Source organism: Dromiciops gliroides, chromosome 2 (assembly GCF_019393635.1).
Source record: "Dromiciops gliroides isolate mDroGli1 chromosome 2, mDroGli1.pri, whole genome shotgun sequence".
Classification (NCBI taxonomy): Eukaryota; Metazoa; Chordata; class Mammalia; order Microbiotheria; family Microbiotheriidae; genus Dromiciops; species Dromiciops gliroides.
This window is the reverse complement of record NC_057862.1, coordinates 439,575,920-439,596,669: the sequence shown is the minus strand read 5'-3', so window position 1 is coordinate 439,596,669 and position 20,750 is coordinate 439,575,920. Positions and strand designations below refer to the sequence as shown.

Sequence of the window (20,750 nt, the reverse complement as noted above, 5' to 3'; positions counted from 1 at the left end):
TGCAGTTGTTTGAGTGAATTTCCTTACCTCATCAGTAGTAGGATGTGTGATGGAGTAGGTAGGAGTATTTCTTAAACTGCCCTTCCATGGTCAGTAAGATACAGCATGGTTCAATGGATAGAGTTCTAGGCTTTGTGACCTTGAGCAAATCTCTGTCTCTCTCTGTCTCTGTGTCTCTCTCTCTCTCTCTCTCTCTCTCTCTCTCTCTCTCTCTCTCTCTCTCTCTCTCTCTCTCTCTCTCTCTCTCACACACACACACACACACACACACACACACACACACACACACACTCACACACACACACACACACACACACATCTTGACATTCAATGCCCTTTAGAACTTGCTTTCTCCTACCATTTCAGGGATAGACCCTCTGCCCTTCCACACATTCTTGAATCCAGTGACTGGCTTTGATAAGACACGAAGCATTAATAAATACTTATTGACTGTTAACATTTTGTGCATTATGAGTAGCAATCTGAACACCTTGTTCAGGAGAGAACTGTTTGGGAAGAGTGCTGAATGAGAAGCCCCTCAAGGTTGTACACTGGAGCAGGAATGCTTAATACCTGGGAAGATGCAAGAAAACATTTGTGATTTGTGAGGATGCTTTTGTTTGAAACTACTGTGGGCATCTAAAAAGCATAAATTTTCATCCCCAAGTCCTAATACTGATATTTGGTGGTTAAATTTCAGTTTGCAATTAATTATTCTGTCTCTTTACCAACACCTTAAGGTAAACATTTCCCTATTGTTTTGGGTCTACTATTATCAAGGACATCAAAGATACTTGACTAAAGATAAAATACAACCTGAAAGCACCACTGGCCTGGGTTCTAAGCTTTGCCACTGTGAGAGTCGACCTCTGATGTATTATCTTTCTAGCTCTTGGTTCTTTCACCTGTAAAATGAAGGGCTTTGGATGTCCAGAGTCATCTTTTGAATCTAAGATTCTGTGCTTCAAATGCAATTCAAAAAACATTAAGCATGTGCTGTGTGAAAGGTTCCATGTTTTGCAGTGGGAATACAAAGATCCTAGGGAGTCTAATGAATAGAGTAAGGAGAATGTCACATACAAATTTATCATTTCAAGGGAGAATGCGGTAAATTAAAAGAATTCAGCAAAGTTCAGTGATATATGGGATGGGGGAATAAGTTTGAGAAGAATGAGATGTTTCAAGGGAAGGTTTCCTGAAGGACCTCATATCAAAATTGGGTTCTAACTTAAATTACTGAACACACATTTTAGAGAAAACAAATCATTGTGCGATTTAGATAGTGTATCTTAAAGGGATTCTTCTTTCAAAGTGTTGGTTAAGATATTTATTGTGGGGGGCAGCTAGGTGGTACAATGGATAAAGTACTGACCCTAGATTCAGGAGGAGGACCTGAGTTCAAATGCAGCCTCAGACACTTGACACTTACTAGCTGTGTGACCCTGGGCAAGTCACTTCATTTATTAACCATTTACCATGTACCAATCACTACTGGGAATACATAGAAAGATAAGATGCTGTTCTTGAGATTTACAGTCTAATGGGGAAGATAACATGCAAACAACTATAAACTATAAGTTGGAAGTAATCAACAGACAGCACTAGAATTAGGGATTGAGAAAGTGGAGTTCTTGTAGAAAGTGGAATTTTAGCTGAGACGTGAAGGAAGCCAGAAGGCAGAGATGAGAGAGAACATTCTAGGTATGGGGACAGCCCGTGAAAATGTCCAGAACCTTGAAATGGGGTATCTAGTTCAAAGAACAGCAAAGAAATCAATGTTAGTGTATCAAAGGCATAAGAAGACTGGAAAGGTAGGGTTATGAAGGGGATATATACTAGAGATGTTGCAGAAGTAAAATTGACAGGCCTTGGCAATAGATTGGATATGGGAGGTGAGAAAGTGAGGAGTTGAAGGTGATCGCTAAGTTGCTAGCCTGAGGAACTGGGAAGATATTGGTGCCCTTGACAGTCATAGGGAACTTTGGGAAAGGGGAGGGTTTAGGGGAGAAAATAATGTTCAGTTTTAGACATGTTGAGTCGATGTCAACGGGACATCCAGTTCAGGTTTTATAATAGAAATTTGAGAGGCTGAAAGTTAACAGAGAGGTAAGAGCCGGATAAGTAGATTTGGGAATTGTTAGCATAGAGATGATAATTGAATCCATGGGAACTGATTTATTTTCACCAAGTGAAACAATGAAGAGGAAGAAGAGGGCCAAGGACAAGAGTCAAGTGGGACACTCACAGTGTGTGTTACCTGGATCAAGCTTCAGTAAAGAAAACTGAGGAGTGGTCAGGTAGGCAGGAAGAATCACAAAAAACATGGGAAAGTTGTGTCAAAGGCTGCAGAGGTTAAAAAAAAATGGATGAAGATTGAGAAGGCTGTTATATTTGGCAATTAAGAGATGGTAACTTTGGAAAGAACAATTTGAATGATGAGTTTGGAAAGAGTTTACTGCTAGCCCTGACAGAATCAGTAGTTGTACATTTCCAAGGGATTTTATGTATAAGTTAGGACAGGTAGTATGAGTTCTTTCATGGATATGAGAAAACTGAGAGCCAGAGAAGGTTTACTCCCCAAGGTTCCATTTCTCTTTTTCCTTTTTTTTTTTTTTTTTTTTTTTGCAGGGCAATGAAAGTTAAGTGACTTGCCCAGGGTCACACAGCTAGTAAGTGTCAAGTGTCCGAGGCTGGATTTGACAGGGTTTCATCTCTTGTAAATGAGAGAGAGATAAAGAATTCTTACCAGTGTTTTGGTTTTTTTCTACTATACCAATACCCTTTTTGTGCATTCTGTTCTATTAGAGCAGAAAAGGACCTCTGTAGAAAACGTGTTTCCATTCCTTTTAATATCTAAATAGATGAAGAAACTACTGAAGTCCTACTCTAGTAGGTGCAGAGGTGACCCCTAGGGTCCTGAAAGCAGTGCCAGTGGAAGCTAAGCTCTGGCAGGTCCTTTCAAACTAGAAAGACTTCAGATAGGGTCCTGCTCTTGTTTCCTGAGGAGCAATTACCTAAGTTTGAAGAGGCTTATTATACTAGGTTTGATACAGGGTAATGGATTTTGGGAGGGGCGTGGCTCTCAGTACCTCAGACTACTCAGTTGTAGAAGGACTTACCTAATTTGCACTGATGTAGAGAGTACCCACACAGAAAATCACAAATACTTGAAGTATATAAGGAAACTCAGCCCCAGAGAGATGTTCCCCCCAATCCCTCGGGACAGTGAGGGTTAAGTGATTTGCCCAGGGTCACACAGCTAGTGTCAAGTGTCTGAGGCAGGATTTGAACTTGGGCCCTCCTGAATCCAGGGCTGGTGCTTTATCCACTGCACCACCTAGTTGCCCCCCAGAGAGGTTGTAACTTGACTATTCCCAGAGCTGACTTTTAAAAAATTGAATTATGTTGAGTGGCAGATGAAAGATGAAATGACTGAGGAAACAAATGTTTGAGCTTCTGAGCATATTTGTTAAGCAATGCCTGCTAATTACATAACAGTAAGGACCAAGTCTCCTCAGCTTGGTACTGGACCCTGAATATAAGAGGAGACAGATTGTTAAGTGTTAAAAATAATCCCAATAAAAATCTGATTTCTAAATTGAAGGAAAGATTAGGGATTTTCCAAGTTGGGACGGGGAGAGTAAAGAGGTGCAATTCCCTGAAATCAGAAAAAGGGGTGTTTCACTCCCTGCCAAATGTCATGGGAAAAAATGACTGGTACAGGGACAATTTTCAGATAAGACATATGGGTTGCTTGAGATGTATAATTGTAAGAAAATTCCTTACATCAGTCTTCAGATCCAAGTGGCTTTCAGTTCATCATACCCTAGAACTTTAGTTAAGGGTGTCTAAGCAATTGGTAGAGGCGGTCCAGCTTCTTAATAGTACAGGGCTAGGTTCAAACGATGCAATAAAGTTTTCTCACAAGACAGAAATTGCAACCAGACCCGTAATTGAGTAGAAAGGGAATTGAGCCAGCTCCAGAACTGAGTCACAAGATGGAGTCAGTGTGGTTCACTCAATTCCCACTAATACTTGCTGTTCTTAATTCTCTCAGATAAACCATTAGGTTGGGGCAACTAAGTGGCTTAGTGGATAGAGCACCAGCCCTGGAGTCAGGAGAACCTGAGTTCAAATCTGGCCTCAAACACTTGACACTTACTAGCTGTGTGACCCTGGACTTCATTTAACCCCAATTTCCTCAAAAATAAAAATAAAAAATAAAGTTAGGTTTCTAGTGCTCCTATTTAAAGGAATATAATGGTAGCCCACTCCTTTAGCTTCAACAAATATTTGTGTCTATTAATTTTCAGAGCATAGGCATTGAGGGAGATATAAAAATAAAGTAAGACATGGAGCTCAATAGTTAAAGGACATAACACACAACTAAAATACAAACTATATAATGCATACATAAGCCAAATGTTATTGATTGCAGGGGAAGAAGAAGGATCCTTACTCACTGAAGGAATGAGGAAAACTTCATGGAAAATGGCATTTGAACTGGGCCTTAAAAGAACGTGAAACATTTCAATAAGCAGAGAGAATGAGAGCGGGGGGGGGGGGGGGGGGGTGTTCCAAATATAGAGAACAACAAAGGAATAGTGGATAAACTCAAATGTGCATAGGGCAGGCGAAGGGGAATGAAATCAGTCTTGTTTTGATGGAGTGTTTGCTGTGGAGGGACATAGATAATAGGTGAGGGAATCAGAAGAGTTAAGTCCTGTGACCTTGAATGTCAAACAAAGAGGTTTGAACTTTATTTGAAAGATAATAGAGAGCTCTTGGTTTTTCCCATAAGGATTATTTGGCTGACCTGTCTTATTAATTATGGATCTTCTTGGTACCCTATAATGTTCTGGATCTTGTAATCAGAACAGTGTCATTTTACAAGCAGGAACATCTAGAGAGTCAACATGTATGGGGAAATTCATCTTCCACTTGGACCTCTGCAGGAGACCCTCCATGACAGACAGACAGACAGGGGCAAACATATGGGGCTAACATTTGGCTCCATGTTTTATGCCTTGCCTAACAATAATGAGGATCATGGGTCAGGGGAGCAGTTAAATCTGGTTTCATTCATCAAAAAATCTTAACATGTAAATGAAAGTCTCCTTGTTGCTAATGAGCCTTTAAGATTTTGTTTTCCTGTACTGCATCAACTATGGTTTTTTTGTTTGTAATCAGCAAACAGTGGAATCTTGTATTGTCTCTCTGTGCCTTTCTGTGATTACCCAAGAGGGAATCCTAATAATCCATGCAGGGAAAAAAATAAATGAATTAAATATGCTTATTGTTCATACTATTGAGTTAATACATGCATCCAGGATAGGAACTGTTGATGGACATTAAACTGGGCATAAAATTAAATGGAAGAAAAAAAGTGGGCTGTATTGCTTTTGGGAAATTTTGCAGTGTTTAATGTAACTACTCTAACACATCTTTTTAACACCAATATTCTCCCAGTGATTCTATATAATTGTGAACCTTGAAACTTCACAGTCTCTGAGGAATTAACATTTCAAGTGACCCAAGGAGCGGCAGAGAGATGCATGGTGGGCTTAAAAATAGACTATAGTATATTTCCATTGATGGCCTACATGCAAAAAAGGACATAAATCAGGAAACCTGATCAGAAAAGGAATTGGGTCAGTCACATAGCCAGAGTGAGAGATAACAGATGGATAATCTGAAATGCTCCATTGGTACTTAAAAAATGTAAAAGGACTTTAGAGAAAGCTCCAGGATGTTGCTCAGTTCTGCAGTGACTAATACATGATGGAACATGGACAAAAATTCTATTGGATAAGAAGGTATGAATGGGCTTCAGTTTGTATCAATAGATGAAATATTTTAATCAAGGTGATCATGGAACCATTAAATGATGTTACGAAGGGAAGGGAACAAGCATTTGTTTATTAAATGACTATGCTCCCGTCACTATGCTAAGTACTTTACGAATATCTCATTTGACCCTCACAACAACCCTGTGAGGTAGATACTATTACTCCCATTTTACATTGAAGAAACTGAGGCAGAAAGAGGTTAAATGACTTGCCTATCACCACAAAGCTAGTGTTTGAGGCTAGATATAAGTCTATGTCTTCTTGACTTCATGCTCTGTACTCTATCCATTGTGCCACATATCTACCTCTAGAGTTGAGAGTGCCATGATCAGGACTTTGCAAAATAAGATTCGTTTGGCAGTATTGTGAAGGGTAAATTGGAGTGGGAAGAGATTGAATTGAAAAAATCTTAGGAAGCTAATGTTATTGTGTGGCTAAGTAGTAATGAGGGCTTGTGTTCCAGTAGTCAGAGTTGAGGAAAAGGAGCTGAATTTGAGAATTTTGGAAGTAGACTTGACAAGACTTGACAACTGTTTGAATGTAGGAGGTAACAGAGGGAAAGTAAAAGTGAACAGTGAAGATTTTATCATAGTTAACTAGGTTAGTGGTGATGTCACCAGGCCCAAATAGGGACACCGGAAGAGGAAAGCAGGATTTGGAGAAGAGAGAGTTTTAAACCCAAGTTTGAAATACCAATGGGACATTGTGAGAGAGTCTTGCTGGCAGTTTGAGATATGAGTTTAAAGGTCATAATTGGGTATAGAAATTTAGTGTCATTCATCTGTGCAAAGGTAATTCTTGAAACTATGGAAGATAAAGGAGATTGCCAAAGGAGAAAAAAATACACACACACACACACACACACACACACACACACACACACAGAATGGGAATACCATTATTTTAGTGTTGGGCAAAAGAGAAATAGGCAGTAAAAGGAATAAAAAAAGTGTTAAAAGAGAGTAGAGATGTCATGGGAGTCTTGGATTCTGGGTTTCAGAATTAAAAGAAGGTATCTTAAAGTTAATTTAGTCTAACCCCCTCAATTTACAGATAATCCCATTCTTTTTTGGGAGAAGAATGTATCCAAAAGGAGGACCTGGTCATCAGTGTCAAAAGTGAAAGGCCCATACAGGAAATTATAAAAGACAAACACAATTTCAGCTATATGAAAAAAATTGCACAAAGAAAAGCATTTCATCCTGAATAATAAAATGCTTGTTGGGGGAAATCTTTTTATTAAGCATAAAGAAAAAATTAAGGGGCAACTAGGTGGCCCAGTGGATACAGTAGCAGTCCTAGATTAAGGAGGACCTGAGTTCAAATCTGGCCTCAGACAGTTGACGTTTACTAGCTGTGTGACCCTGAGCAACTCACTTAACCCTTATTGCCCTGCAAAAAAGAAAACAAACAAGCAAACAAAAAATTAACCATCTCTGATAAAAGTTTGGCATCCCAAATCCAAAAGAAGTTGACACAAATTTATAATGTTAACATCCATATTCCAACAGGTTGGTGAAAGGATATGAAGAGTGTTCTGTGGAGAAACAAACTATCAACAACTACTTGAAAAAGCATCGAAAATCTTTAACAGAGAAATGCACATTAAAGCACCTTTTAGTTATACCATCTTATACATTTGTAAAAGATGAAAAAATGTTAATACTGGTGGGGATGTGGGGAAATTAGCATGTTAATTCACTGCCAATAGAGGTGTGGATTGATTTGTTTTAGAAATTAATTTTGGAAACAACAGAACAATAAAATAAAAGTTACAAAAAATGTTTAATACACTTTGACCCAGCGATTTCTTATTTAGTTTTGACCCTAAAGATATTAGTGAAAGGAAGAAAAGACCTATCTATAAAAAAAAAAATTGCATCACAATATTTAGTAGGGGGAAAAGGAAACTGCTCAGTGATTAGGGATGAAAAGGTAAATTGTAATATATGAGTGGAATATTAACTTTGTAAAGAATGATCAATATAAAGGAAAAATAAGGGGGGAAAGTAAAGTAATTAAAGGGGTGGGGAGCAAGAACAAAAAAACAACATACAGTACCTGCAACTATGTAAATAACATCAAACCCCAGCACAATTTAGGACAAAATACAAGGGGGTATGTCTGCATTGTTCAAGTTTCTTTTAACAATTGGCTGTAGTAGGGTATGTCTATAAGATCATTTGAGGGCATTTTATTTTCCCTTCTCCTCTTTGTTAGTGATTGTCATTATTATAATCCTGCTTATATGGTGATTTTTTGATTCTTATTTCTATGTCTGAACCCTTATATTATCAGTTAAAATGTATCCGTGAAAACAATTTGGATACAGAATACAGAGGATTCAGGCTGAGAAAACTAACAAAAGTTGTTTAGACTTGGTGAGAAGTCTTGGTGGCTTTGGTTTCAGTAGAGTTGGTATGAGAACTTATGTCAGTCAGTATTCTGTGCCAGGCACTAAGCTAAGCCCTGTGGATATAAATAAGAAAGACAGTCCCTGCCGTCAAGGAGCAGATCTAAAGGGAGAAGACAGCATGAAGGGAAGCTGCAAAGAACAGAGCTGGGGTAAGACTGAAGGGAAGGCACTACACACTCTCTGTAAAGGTCCCAGGAACAGAGGGTACTAATGAGCTATGAGCACCACACCTGATATGATTTTCCAGGATGATGAAGTTACTAGAGGCATGATAGAAAAGTTCAGAGGAGGTGCAGCCAGGTGGAAAATGAAAAAGCTTCAGGCCTAGACGACTTTTTCCCAAGACGTTTAGTAATAAAAGGGAGTAAGAGATGGGAAGTGATCGCTTGAAGAATCTAACAGATTGTGGAATTTGGGAGCTGTTTGATTTGCTTTCCCAGGGCTTAACAGACCTACTATGTTTGAAAGCAGATGGGAAGAAGCCAGTAAAAAGCCAGGGGATGATAGGTGGAGCAAGGTCTATAATAGTCAAGGATACAGGTAAAGGTACTAGCCTCATTGAGGAGTAAAAACACCTCTTCTGAGATGGAGGAGAGAGAATAGATGAAAACATTGAAAAGTTTTGAGGTATGGAAGAAGAGGTTAGATGCATATTCCATTAGATTTTTAAAACTATTATTTTTGTGAACTTGACAAAGCTAATTAAAGAATATTTTAAGGTACAAAGAACAAAAAACTGCATTTGAAACTATAAATCATTATTTACAGCATGTTTTAAATACATAACATTTAATATGACTGTAACAAAACCGCCTTGTTTGTCTCCCTTTCTGAACTTCCTTCTGCTCTTTTCTGTGTATTTTTAAATGTTTCATTGATATTCTTCTCTTTTTTTACATCACTCACTATTCACTATCTCCTTGCCCACCCCCAAATAGAAGCTCTCCTTTGTAACAAATAATATAAGTATAGTCAAACCAAATTTACCTACTGACTGGCTGAAGGTGTATATCTCATTCTACATATTTACTCTATTGTCTTTCTCTGCCCAGAGGCGCTTCATCATCAATATGAAGTCAAGATTAGTCATTAAATTGTTTAGTTAATTCTTTTAAATTAGTTAAATTAGTTAAATTCTTTTAAAGTTGTTTTCTGTTACAAAATTGTAGCCATCATATAAACTCTTCTCTTGTTCACCTCATTGTTCATGCAAGTCCTCCCAGATTTCCATAAATCTGCCTATTTCATAATTTCTTATAGAATATTCTTTTATACTCATATACCCCTATTTATTGAGCCCTTTCCCAACTGATGGACACTTTTTCCACCCAGGTTTCGTTTGGGGTTTTGCTATTATACAATGCTGTAGTATCTTTGGGGCCCAAAATACAGTTTAATTCAGGGGAATGTAGTTCTAAATTGATTTCCATAATGGAATCAATTCACAGCTTTTCCAACAGCCTCTCCAACAAGTGTAATTTTCCTTCATAGTCAGCATTTTAAAATCTGATGGACGTGAAGTGGAATCTCAGGGGTGATTTAATTTGTCTTTCTCTTGTTAATGATTTGGAACATTTTTTAAAAACATGGTTGTTGATTGCTTGCATTTCTCTTTTAGAACTGCCTTGGAGAATCACTTATTCTTATATATTTATATGGGTGCCCTGTTTATCTTGAATACCAGATCTTTATCAGAGAAATTTGTTGTAGATTTTCCCCAGCTGTTCCCCTTCTAATTGTACTGATTTTGTTTGTGCAAAAGTGTTTCAATTTTATGTAATAAAAATTGTCCATTTTATCTTGACTGATCTCTGGCCTCCGTTTAGTGTTGTCTGGTATGTGGGAATGAGGGTACAACTGGGAGCTTGGACTGGAAAGGTTTGAAATATTTGATTTAGGGAATGGGATAAAGATCTCATAATGCAAAAATTCATTACCACTCTCTCATCTACCTGTTTGTAAATGTAGGTTTTTACATATATATTGTTTTCTTAAAGAGGAAGCCGGGAATGTTCACAGTGGGGTCTTACTGGAGACAATCCCTTCTCCCCAAGAGCCTTAGAGTCACATTAATCCAGAAAGGCAGTTGTTTCAAACCAGAGAAATGGGGTAATTGAGAAGGAAATGGTGCAAAATTAAAAGTGAAGCTCAAAGAAGGGGTGTATCACAATTATAATTGGAATTCACATGTAAATGACATCTCTTGATCTACAAAGCACTTTCCTCACCACACCCCCTATGGCTAGATAGTTCAATCACTAATGTCCCCTTTTTATAGATAAGGAAAAGAGGTTTAGAGAGATTAACTGAGTTGACTGTGGTCAAACAAGTATTAAGTATCATAGCCCGGATTGTAACTGATCCCCTGACTCCAAAGCCAACTCCTTCTGCTCCATCATGATGGCATACGAGGTTAGGCACCTAGTGCCAAATGTCATTTTGTCCAAACTGAAGGAGACGGTACCTCGACTTCCAAACCACAGGGCTGGGACCCCCAGATTGTAGGAAGCATATTCAGTAGACAGGGAAGCCCCAGTTCAGGTTTCCAGCTAGTTTACCCTACAAGAACATCTGTTGTATCCTGGGAGCATGTAGGCGTCAGTTAGGGTTTTTATTAAGCTTAGGGGCAGATGTGGTTTCTAAACTGTGTGAGTCCTCCAAACTGCATCACGGACTAAAGTTCCCCTGAGGGAAGCACCAAACCTGGGATCCTTCTGTAGCCATAAATAAAGCCTTGTGAGTTCATTTCCTGGAATTAAAATAGAATAATTGAGTTGATCTGAAATGAAATGTTCTGACAGAGATTAGCCATTAAATAATAAGAAATTAGTGAAATAAGACAATTGGTTCCTGTTGATTGTCCAGAGCCACTGTTAATTAAATCCTCTATTTTGGGTTCAGATAAATCCATTTAGGCCATTGCTGTTCTAGGATTGCAGTTATTTATTGGTTTCTGGTGCTGGGGTTGAGTCTCTCCCTCTCTGTGGCCAGGTTCAGTTCTATTATCCTCCAGTCATTACTTACTAAGAACCTACTATGTGCTCAGCTTTGCTGGGTACTGGGAAAGAAACTATACAAGTAGAAAGACACTTGTAGTCCTTGGCCTCAAGGAGCTTCTTTAGTTCAGTCCAGTTGGGAAAACACAAGAACTTGCTTGAAGCAGTGAATAAAAAATGAGACAGTGGAGGCTGACGGCTAACCTTAGAGTCAGGAAAACTAGGGTTCAAATATCACCTCAGCATTCCTTGGCCATGCCAGGATGGGCAAGTCCTTAGATCTTTCAGGGTTCCAGGTAATCATCTTCATTCATAGAAGGAGCTCCCTTTGTTTAAAAAAAAATCACAGGAGAAAGAAAAGAAAGAGGGAGAGGAGAGAGGGAGGAAAGAAACAGAGAGAACTTGTATATGTATGTATATGGTGAGCTGATTCACCAGAATATTTGCCCTGCTACTTACTGCCGGTGTGACCTTAACCTCTGTGGACTTGTTTCTTTGTGAAAAGTGGATTAGGTAAGGGGGGTAGGGGTGGGGGAAGGAAGAGAATTTGGAACACAAAGTTTTAAAAATTGATGTTAAAATTTGTTTTTACATGTAATTTGGGGAAAAAATAAAATAGAAAAATTAGATTACGGAAGGGGAACTGTATGGTTTCTAAAGTACCCTCCATCTCTGTGATTCTATCATAGACAGGTCAGATAGGACCAAATTATATACAGTCTCACAGGCCAAATTCAACTTGCTACCTTCAAAGGAGCTAATATGGTATAAAGAAAATAACATTAGAATCAGGATGGAGAGTATTTAAATTGATTAACTAAGGCAAGTTAACTCCTCACCATGGGCCCCATTTTCTCTTATGTAAAATGTTTGGGTAGGGCCAAACATAGCACTGTATGGTTTTATGCCCCTTACCCCTCACTTCATAAGAGAGAAAAGGAAGCACTTTCCTGAGCCAGTTCCCCTTTGCAAGTTCATGAATCTGGCTCTTTCTCTGACCAATTAGTAACTAATTACAGACTCTCCAAACAATGGTACTGGCCAATGTCATCTGTTCCTGTTCAAAGTTTTTCTGGTGCCAACTTTAACCCCAGGTCATATGTTCTTTTTTATACCCAACAGTGAATAGGCTTTTAAGATTGTCTACAGGACTGGGCAAAAAAGATTTGTACTCTAGCATACACACTTGCACACAATATGTTAGTAAGAGAACAGCAAATATACATATACATTTACTTGTACATACACACATATATTTATATAATGTTTGAGGCTAGCAAACTAAATATTTGTTAACCAAAATTATAAATAAAAATGTTTATTACTTTAAAAAAAAAGTAGCTTCCAGATTTAGTTTCTATTACTCCTGGAAATAACTGTTCACACTTCAGGCAGCAGCTACCTAGCTTTTGCACCCAGGCTTCTGAAGGGAGGAGAGAAGGGATGGCAAAGTCGCTGGCAGCCTTGAACCCGTAAAAAAAAAAAATTCTTAAGCATTGACAAAAGTTTTGAGTAAGTAAAGTTTGTCTTTCCTCAATATAGACCTCCCCCTGCAATAGTCTCCTATCCTCTCCCGCATTATGCTTCCCCCAATTCCTTTATCTATTATCTTTATCCTTTATCTTTATCTATCTCAGGTGTCAATGCATGAGAATAGCTTTGTGTGAGTGGGAGGTCGAGCATCTCAGTAGATCTCATTGGTTACTAAATTAAAGTGATGAAGCTCTAATCCTGAGCCTGGAGAGGAGAGGATTTTGAGACGTCTGATCTACAACCAATTTACAAGCCTTCTCTGGTCTGTACATATGTACATACATATGGGTGGTTGTGAATTAGTCACGGTATCTGACATTAAAGTGGGAAAGGGCCCTAGAACCCAAGTAGTAGGAACCCCTCATTTTAGAAGTCAGGAAACTGTCGTCCAGAAAGTAACTTTCCCAAGGTCACGCTAGTAAGTGGAGGAGCTGGGATTCGAACCCATTCGAGGGCGCAGACTGTGTAGAGGACATGGGTTCAAATTCTGACTGCCATTATGGGCGGGACCTTCGACATATAAATTGCAGTAACTCAGCCCCTGTTTCCGTATCCTTAAAAGGAGGTGGTTGGATTAGAGTCTCCCTAGAGTCCCTTCCAGCTACTTAAAAGCCGCTGACTTCTCACTTGCCACAGCCTGTGTGTTTTGGGGTTGGAAGAGTGGAGCAGAAGGCAGAGTGAAAGGGCAGCAGAAAGGGTTCTGGGGGAGCTCTAGGGGCGGGGTCCAGGTGGGACTGGGGACAGGGCGGGCCCCAGCTCCGGAGTTTGCAAATCAGAGAGCGGAAGACTCGGGGCTCCTCCTCAGCCCTGCCCCCTAGAAGAAAAACTTGAGCGGCCACTCGTCCGGGCACCTGCCCTTGAAGAGTAGGTTGGCGGAGTTGTATTTTTCTGGTCGGGTCCGGGGCCACTAGTCACCACCATAGCCGCTGCTGGCTCCGGACCACCCAGATCCACGAGAATCTGGGGGAATGACGGGGTAGGAGTGAGGAGCGGAGAGGTAAGGGCGCTGTGCTCCTTGGAGGTGGCCGCACCGAAGGCGGTATAGGAGTCCAGCCCTAGGGTCCGAGTGGAGCCAGGGGCATGGAGGGCGGGCCCAGTAACCTTCGGAAGAAGGCGGCGGAGCGGCAGCACCGGGCCGAGGTGATGCTGGCAGGGGAGCAGCTGAGGTAGGTAACTATAGCAGGGCGAAAGGTACAGAACTCATCCCTGCCTTACAGATGACCCCATAGGCTCACAGGACTTGGAGCCGGAAGGGACCTTAGAAATCCTCTAGTTAAGCATCCTCTTTCGATCCCCGCCCCTCATTTTACAAATGAGGAAACTGAGGCTCAGATTGGTAAAGTGACTTGTTATGGTCAGTTGCGAAACTAGTAAAGTAGTCAAGCTGGAACGCGATCCCTCCTCTTCCAGCTCCTTCTTTCTCAACAATACATCATCAAGAGAAAAGTAAAAGTGGATGAAAGAAAAGCTGCTAATGAATGCGTCGGAAGAGCCCTGATCTGACTCCTGGGAACCAACAGGATGGAAGGGGCTCAGCGGCTGAAGTGGGTTAGAGACAGGGGGCCGAAGAGAGTTGGATGGGGCTGGGGGAGGGCGGGGGCAGGCAGGCGGGGCGAGAGTAGAGGGATGTGTTTGGAACAAGAGCCAAATGAGAAGAATCTTTTTCTCTTAGTGTGGTGTTTCTGATCGTCTGTGTGTCCTGTGTGTTTCTAAACTGAGAGTATTGTACGGGTTGTCTAGGGAAAAGGCAAGTGACGGTGTCTCTCCTTCCGTGTGTCTCCGTCTCCGTCCCTGTATTTCTGTCTCTATCTCCCTTCCTCCCCTCCTTTCTCCCCCTTTCCTCTCCTTTTCTCTCCCCTCCCCCTCTCTTTCTCCCCGTCCTCCCTACTCGTGCGGTATCTCCCTCTCTTCCCCTCCCCCTCCTGCTCTCCCTCTCTCCCTTTCTGTCTCTCCCCAGGTCTCTTGGACCCTACCGAGCCAGACTGAACCATTTCCCTTCCTCCATTACAATGCTGTATATTGCAACTCTTTACCTCCTTTTCCAGACTGAATTAAGAATTCTTTTTCTGTAAGGGCTGGTGAAGCTTTCTCAGATTGGAGAAATGGACCTGTTGGAAAATGTTTAACATTTGGCACACGTTGAAGTTTAATTTGCATTATTAACATCACCTCATCATTTTCTTAAGTCTAGATAATCAACAAAATAATAACTCCACCCCTGATTTGTAGTATTTGCTGATTTTCTAGGTGTAAATATATACAACTGAAAATTTAAACAATTGGGCTGGAGTTAGAATATCCCTGTAATCCCTCAAGCAAGCTTGATTGAGAGGTCTTGAAAACATGAATTTGAATGTTAAGAGTAGAGAGCTTTCCTCCAGCCCACTGTTTCCAGCCCCTTCCTTTTCTTTCCTTTGGATTTGGAACCGGGAGGATGGCCCTCCTCTTTCTTTGCTTATCAATTATGAAGAGTCCAACACTGTAGAGAGAATTGGTCTATTATCCCCCTTCCCTAGAGAACTTCCAGTCCTATGAGTTATTTTTTCTTTTAACTTTTTACCCTTGAGTCTGTCCTTGGCTTTTTCCCATAACATTGGCTTCATGCCTACACCACAGGCCCAACACACACACACACACACACACACACACATACACACACCTCCTTTCACAGCACATACAAGAAAAATGAGAAATTTTGGTGCTAGAAGTCAGTCACTCAGTAAACATTTATTAAGTGCCTACTATGTGCCAGGTACCATGCCAAACACTGGAGGAACTGTGCTAAGCTAGAACACAGTGTAAAATGAAAAAGTCTGGGTCTGGTGTGAGATCTAAAGGGAAAAAAACCTTGTCTGTCCTCATAATGGTGCCCAGGGTGTGGTCAGGTTAGAGTGAAAACAACAGAGCTGGATTGGTTCTCTGTAGTAGGGAAGCTCTGAAGAGGAGGAGGAGGAGAGACTTGATGAAAGTCTGAAGTCATGGAGGGATTGTCTACTCAGGGGACTGAGAGATGCACTCTATCTTAGGGAGAGTTCTAGTACAAGTCAGAGGCCATGCTTGCTTCACTCAGCAGAGTAAATTTAGAGGACTCACAAGGAGAGATGTGGGCTAGGAATATAAACTTTTAAAGAAAGTTCTGAAAGACAGATTAGTAACCACTTACTGGGGAGTTTGAAGGGTTTTGAGAGTGGTCAGATAACTGTTTTTATTTAATGGAAAGAATCTGGAGTTTTAGTGGACAGCAAGTTCAACATGAATCAACTGTGACAAGGCAGCCAAGAAAGCTGATTTGATCTGAGACTTCATCAAGAGGAATAGAACAAAGAAAATGAGACTCACCATGTGCTTTACTTGAGTCAGACCATATGTGAACTATTGAGTTAAGTTTTGGATGCCATATTTTAAGAAAGATATTGATAAACTAAAACAGTTCCAAAGAAGGATGACTTTATAGATCAGTGAAAGGGTGTTTAGTCTGGAGAAATGAAGACCTATGGGTTAGGGGAGAGGAAATCTGATAGATTTCTTTTAAGTATTGGAAGGGCAATAATGGGAAAGATGTCTTAGATTTGTTTTGCCTCACCTCAGAGAACAAAACTGGGAGCAATAGGTGGTCATTATAGAGAAGTAGATTTCAGCTCTATAGGAGAGCTTCAGTTCCCCTTGACTTTCAGTAAATCTTCTATTCAATGTGAAAGGAAATGCATTTTTTTTTTACTTAATAGTATTTTAGTTTTTTTTTCAATTACATGGAAACATGGTTTTCAGCATTCATTTTTGTAAGATTTTGATTTCCAAATTTCCCCCCTTTTTCCCCTTCCCTCTCCCCAAGATAGAAAGCAATCTGACATAGGTTATATATCTATAATCATATTAAACATATTTCCACATTAGTCATGCTTTGAAAGAAGAATCAGAACAAAAGGGAAAAACCATAAGAAAGAAAAAACAAATAAAAAGTGAAAATAGTATGCTTCAATCTGCATTCAGATTCCATAGTTCTTTTCCTGGATGTGGAAAGCATTTTCCCATCATGAGTCTTTAAGCATCGTCTTGTCTCATTGTATAGCTGAGAAGAACTGTCTTTCACAGTTGATCATCACACAATGTTGCTGTTACTATGTACAATGTTCTCCTGGTTTTGCTCACTTTACTCTGCATCAGTCCACTTAAATCTTTGCAGGTTTTTTTCTGAAATCTTCCTGCTCATCATTTCTTATGTACAATAGTATTCCTTTACATTCATATACTACAACTTGTTCAGCCATTCCCTCAATTTCCAATTCTTTGCCACCCAAAAAGAGCTGCTATAAATATTTTTGTACATATGGGTCCTTTCCCCCTTTTTATGATCTCTTTGGGATACACACTTAGAAGTGGTATTGCTGGATCAAAAGGTTTGCACAGTCCCATAGCCCTGGGCTATGGTTCTAAATTGTTCTCCAGAATGTTTGGATCAGTTCAGAACTCCACCAACAATGCAATAGTGTTCCAATTTTCCTACATCTTCTTCAACATTTATTGTTTTGAAATGAAATATATTCTTGAGTTCATTGTGTATATTAATGCAAGAGATTAAAATAGATTGATTTTTCATAAAGAAAAGTAAGATTGGATATTGCAAAAAACTGTAAAATCATTGATTGTAAATCAATTCCCAAAAATCAAATAAAAATATTCTTGATATGCTTTTAACAGCCCTCTCATAACCAAGGTTGGGAATCCTTAGACTAATAATCTGTGAGATTTCTTCCAATTCTGAGATTCTGTGAGTAGATTGATGCAAAGGACCTGCATTCCTATCTCAACTCTGCCACTCAACTCTGCCATTTAATACACAATTTGCCATAGGAAAAGCACTTCATCTCCCTAGTACAGTGGAGAGAGTGCTTGCTTTGAGGTCACAAGACCTAGGTTCAGATCTCAGTCTTCCTCTTTGCTACTTGTTACCTTCAAGAAATCACTTAAACTTTCTGTGACTTCATCTGTGAAATGAGGAAGTTCTATTACACATCTTTTAAAGACCCCTTCTGACTCTAATTCTGGGATCCTAAAATCTGGGCTCTAGAGGATTGACATCCCCTTTTCCATCCAATCTCCTGATATCATGTCTGCAGGGACTCAGGGTCTGACACTAGTATAATTTTTTTTTTTTGTGGGGCTCTGGGGGTTAAGTGACTTGCCCAGGGTCACACAGCTAGTCAAGTGTCTGAGGCCGCATTTGAACTCAAGTACTACTGAATCCAGGGCCGATGCTTTATCCACTGCGCTACCTAGCTGCCCCCACTAGTATCATTTTTGAAATTGTTTTGGTTGGATGTGACCCAATGATACTTGCTCTGTGTCTTCAAATATTTGGAGGGCTATCATGTGAAAGAAACTGTGACCCATTTAGTCCCAAGGAGCAAATGAGTAGAATTTTCAAAAATGTAAATTTAGGCTTGAGATAAGGAAAGACTTCCTAAAAGCTACAGCTATCCAGAATAGAATGGGCCATCTTGAGAGGTGATAGATTGCCCCTCGTTGGAGATCTTCATCCAAAGTCTGGGTGAACACTTGTCAGATTTATTATGCTGAAACTTTTTGATTATGGATTAGAGTAGATGACTTATGAAAGATTCCTCCCAATTTTCAAATTCTGTGATTTTTCACAGGTTTATATAGGATTCAGAGGATATGGTAAGGTGAATAAATTATGGAAAGGAAGAATTTCTTGGGGGGGAGAGAGAAAACCTTGAAGCAATCTGTAAGTGTCTAAGGGGACTAAGTACTGGGTACTCAGTTCACTAGGGCACATCTAGACTGTTAGGTCTAGAAATGCCTGGAATTTCAGTGCATGAGAGCTTCCTGGGAGTGAGTGAAAACTCGGAAGACTTTCATTGCTCTATTTCTTGGTCCTCCCACCCTTCCTCCAGGTCACTGACATTCTTCTAGGTCATGTTAGCAAAGACCTGAAGGCCGTGGAAGTAAAGATCATGGTCTGGGTATCCACCCCTGAATGCAAGTATAAGGTAGTTCTGAGGTGGTGCTTCAAAAGAAATACCCAGAACTCCTGGTGGGTGAGGGTGACTTGTATATTCTATTGAGAGGATCAGCCCTGGGAAGATCCTATTCTCAGAAGTTCTAGAAGAGGTGGAAGGAGGGACATTGTAGTTATAGCATCTTTTTTTTTTTTTTTAATGAGGCAATTCGGGTAAAGTGACTTGCCTAGGGTCACACAGCTAGTTAAGTGTCAAGTGTCTGAGGCTTGATTTGAACTCAGGTCCTCCTGAATCCAGGGCCGGTGCTCTATCCACTTTGCCACCTAGCTGCCCCATAGCTATAGCATCTTATTGTTACCTAGTACCTTCACTGGTTTGGGAGCAAGGAGGCCCGGGTTCTAGCGGTGCCATTAACCAACTGTTTGGCCTTGAACAAGTCATTTCTCTCTCTGAACCTCACTTTCTTTTGTTTACAAAATTAAAGTGGATCAAGACTTTGGTTAAGAGAAAATGTTAAATTAAACTAAGCTAAGTCAAGCAGAGAAGGTTCAGAGGCACCTGAAAGAATCCTACAATTCTCTCTACTAGGCTCTGGCCGAGAGAAAGCCCAGAGGATTTGTAGGAAGAAGCTTTGATCCAAAGATGCCCAGGGGGCCATAAGTCTGAAGAAATCTGATTTGAGACACTCCAGATGTTCTGGATATAGTGCTAGAAATGCTAGGGAAGATAGGAATAAGTTACTGGGGAAATGGGGATAGGCAAAGAAAAAACAAAATGATTGCTTCTTGTAAAAGATAGAATTGTCTCCTTAGAAAACCCTTGAGGTTCAACTGAAGATTAATTGCAACAATTAGTAACTTCAGCAAAGTAGCAGGATATAAACTAAACCCACACAAACCATCATCCTGTCTATATATTACTGACAAAACCTAGCGGGAAGAGATCAAAAGTAAAATTCCATTCAGAATGAATACAGGGGGGCAGCTAGGTGGCACAGTGGATAAAGCACTGGCTCTGGATTCAGGAGGACCTGAGTTCAAATCCAGCCTCAGACACTTGACACTTACTAGCTGTGTGACCTTGGATAAGTCACTTAACCCTCACTGCCCTGCAAAAAAAAAAAAGAAAGAAAGAAAGAAAAGAAAAGATAGTTCCTTTCCCAGAATGAATACAGGATGCATAAAGGATTTGGGAATCCATCTACAAACACAAGGACTTTATGAATATAACTACTTGCTCGTGGCTGGATCATGCCAATATAAAGGGGTGGAGTATAGAGAACTGTAGGATTCAGGTGCCTCTGAATGTTCTCTGCTCATCCAGTCCAGAGACTAGACAGCTTCCAGTTTGTTACCTGGCTTTCTCTGGCTTCCCAGGTTGGGAAATTCCATAGGCTTTTTGACTGATTTTTTTTTATATGGTTCTAGTCCAGATGAAGGCACTTACTATAGCTTCTCGTTGGATTTCTTGATTATTATTCAGTCTGTTGCAGTTTTTAAATCTTTTCTGGGTACATGTGGGAGACTTGGGTTCTTCTGTGACCTTTCATGGAGCCAATGAAAAAACAATACCACGTAAATTATTTTACTTATTCAGTGCCATACTAACCAAACTACCAAAAGGTTACTTTATAGAGCTAGGAAAAAAAGAGCAACAAAATTCATCTGAAGGAACAAAAGATTAAGAAACTTAAGGGAAATAATGAAAAAAAAAGTGGGAAGAAAGGGTGTCTGGCAGTACCAGATGTCAAACAATACTACAAAGCAGTAATTATCAAAACTATTTGGTACTTGAGGCAGCTAGGTGGTGCAGTGGATAGCACCGGCCCTGGATTCAGGAGGACCTGAGTTTAAATCTGACCTCAGACACTTAACACTTACTAGCTGTGTGACTTTGGGCAAGTCGCTTAACCCCAATTCCCTCACAAAAAAAAAAAAAGAAAAAAAAAAGAAAAAACTATTTGGTACTGGTGAAA

General features: G+C 40.0%; 1 protein-coding gene across 2 annotated transcripts in view; it reads left to right on the top strand.

The window, feature by feature from the left end:
- Positions 1-13,608: 13,608 nt before the first annotated feature.
- The window catches only part of LOC122744096 (DEP domain-containing mTOR-interacting protein-like), a 32,994-nt gene continuing 25,852 nt past the window's right edge, over positions 13,609-20,750 (top strand). Inside the window, exon 1 of one of the 2 annotated variants that reach the window (XM_043989440.1) lies at positions 13,609-13,791. Coding sequence is in view for 1 of the 2 variants with exons in the window: in XM_043989439.1 (XP_043845374.1) it covers positions 13,875-13,960 (86 nt within the window). In the remaining variant the exon portion in view is untranslated. Of the gene's footprint in view, positions 13,961-20,750 lie in introns of both variants that reach the window. The other variant, XM_043989439.1, reaches the window with a different exon arrangement.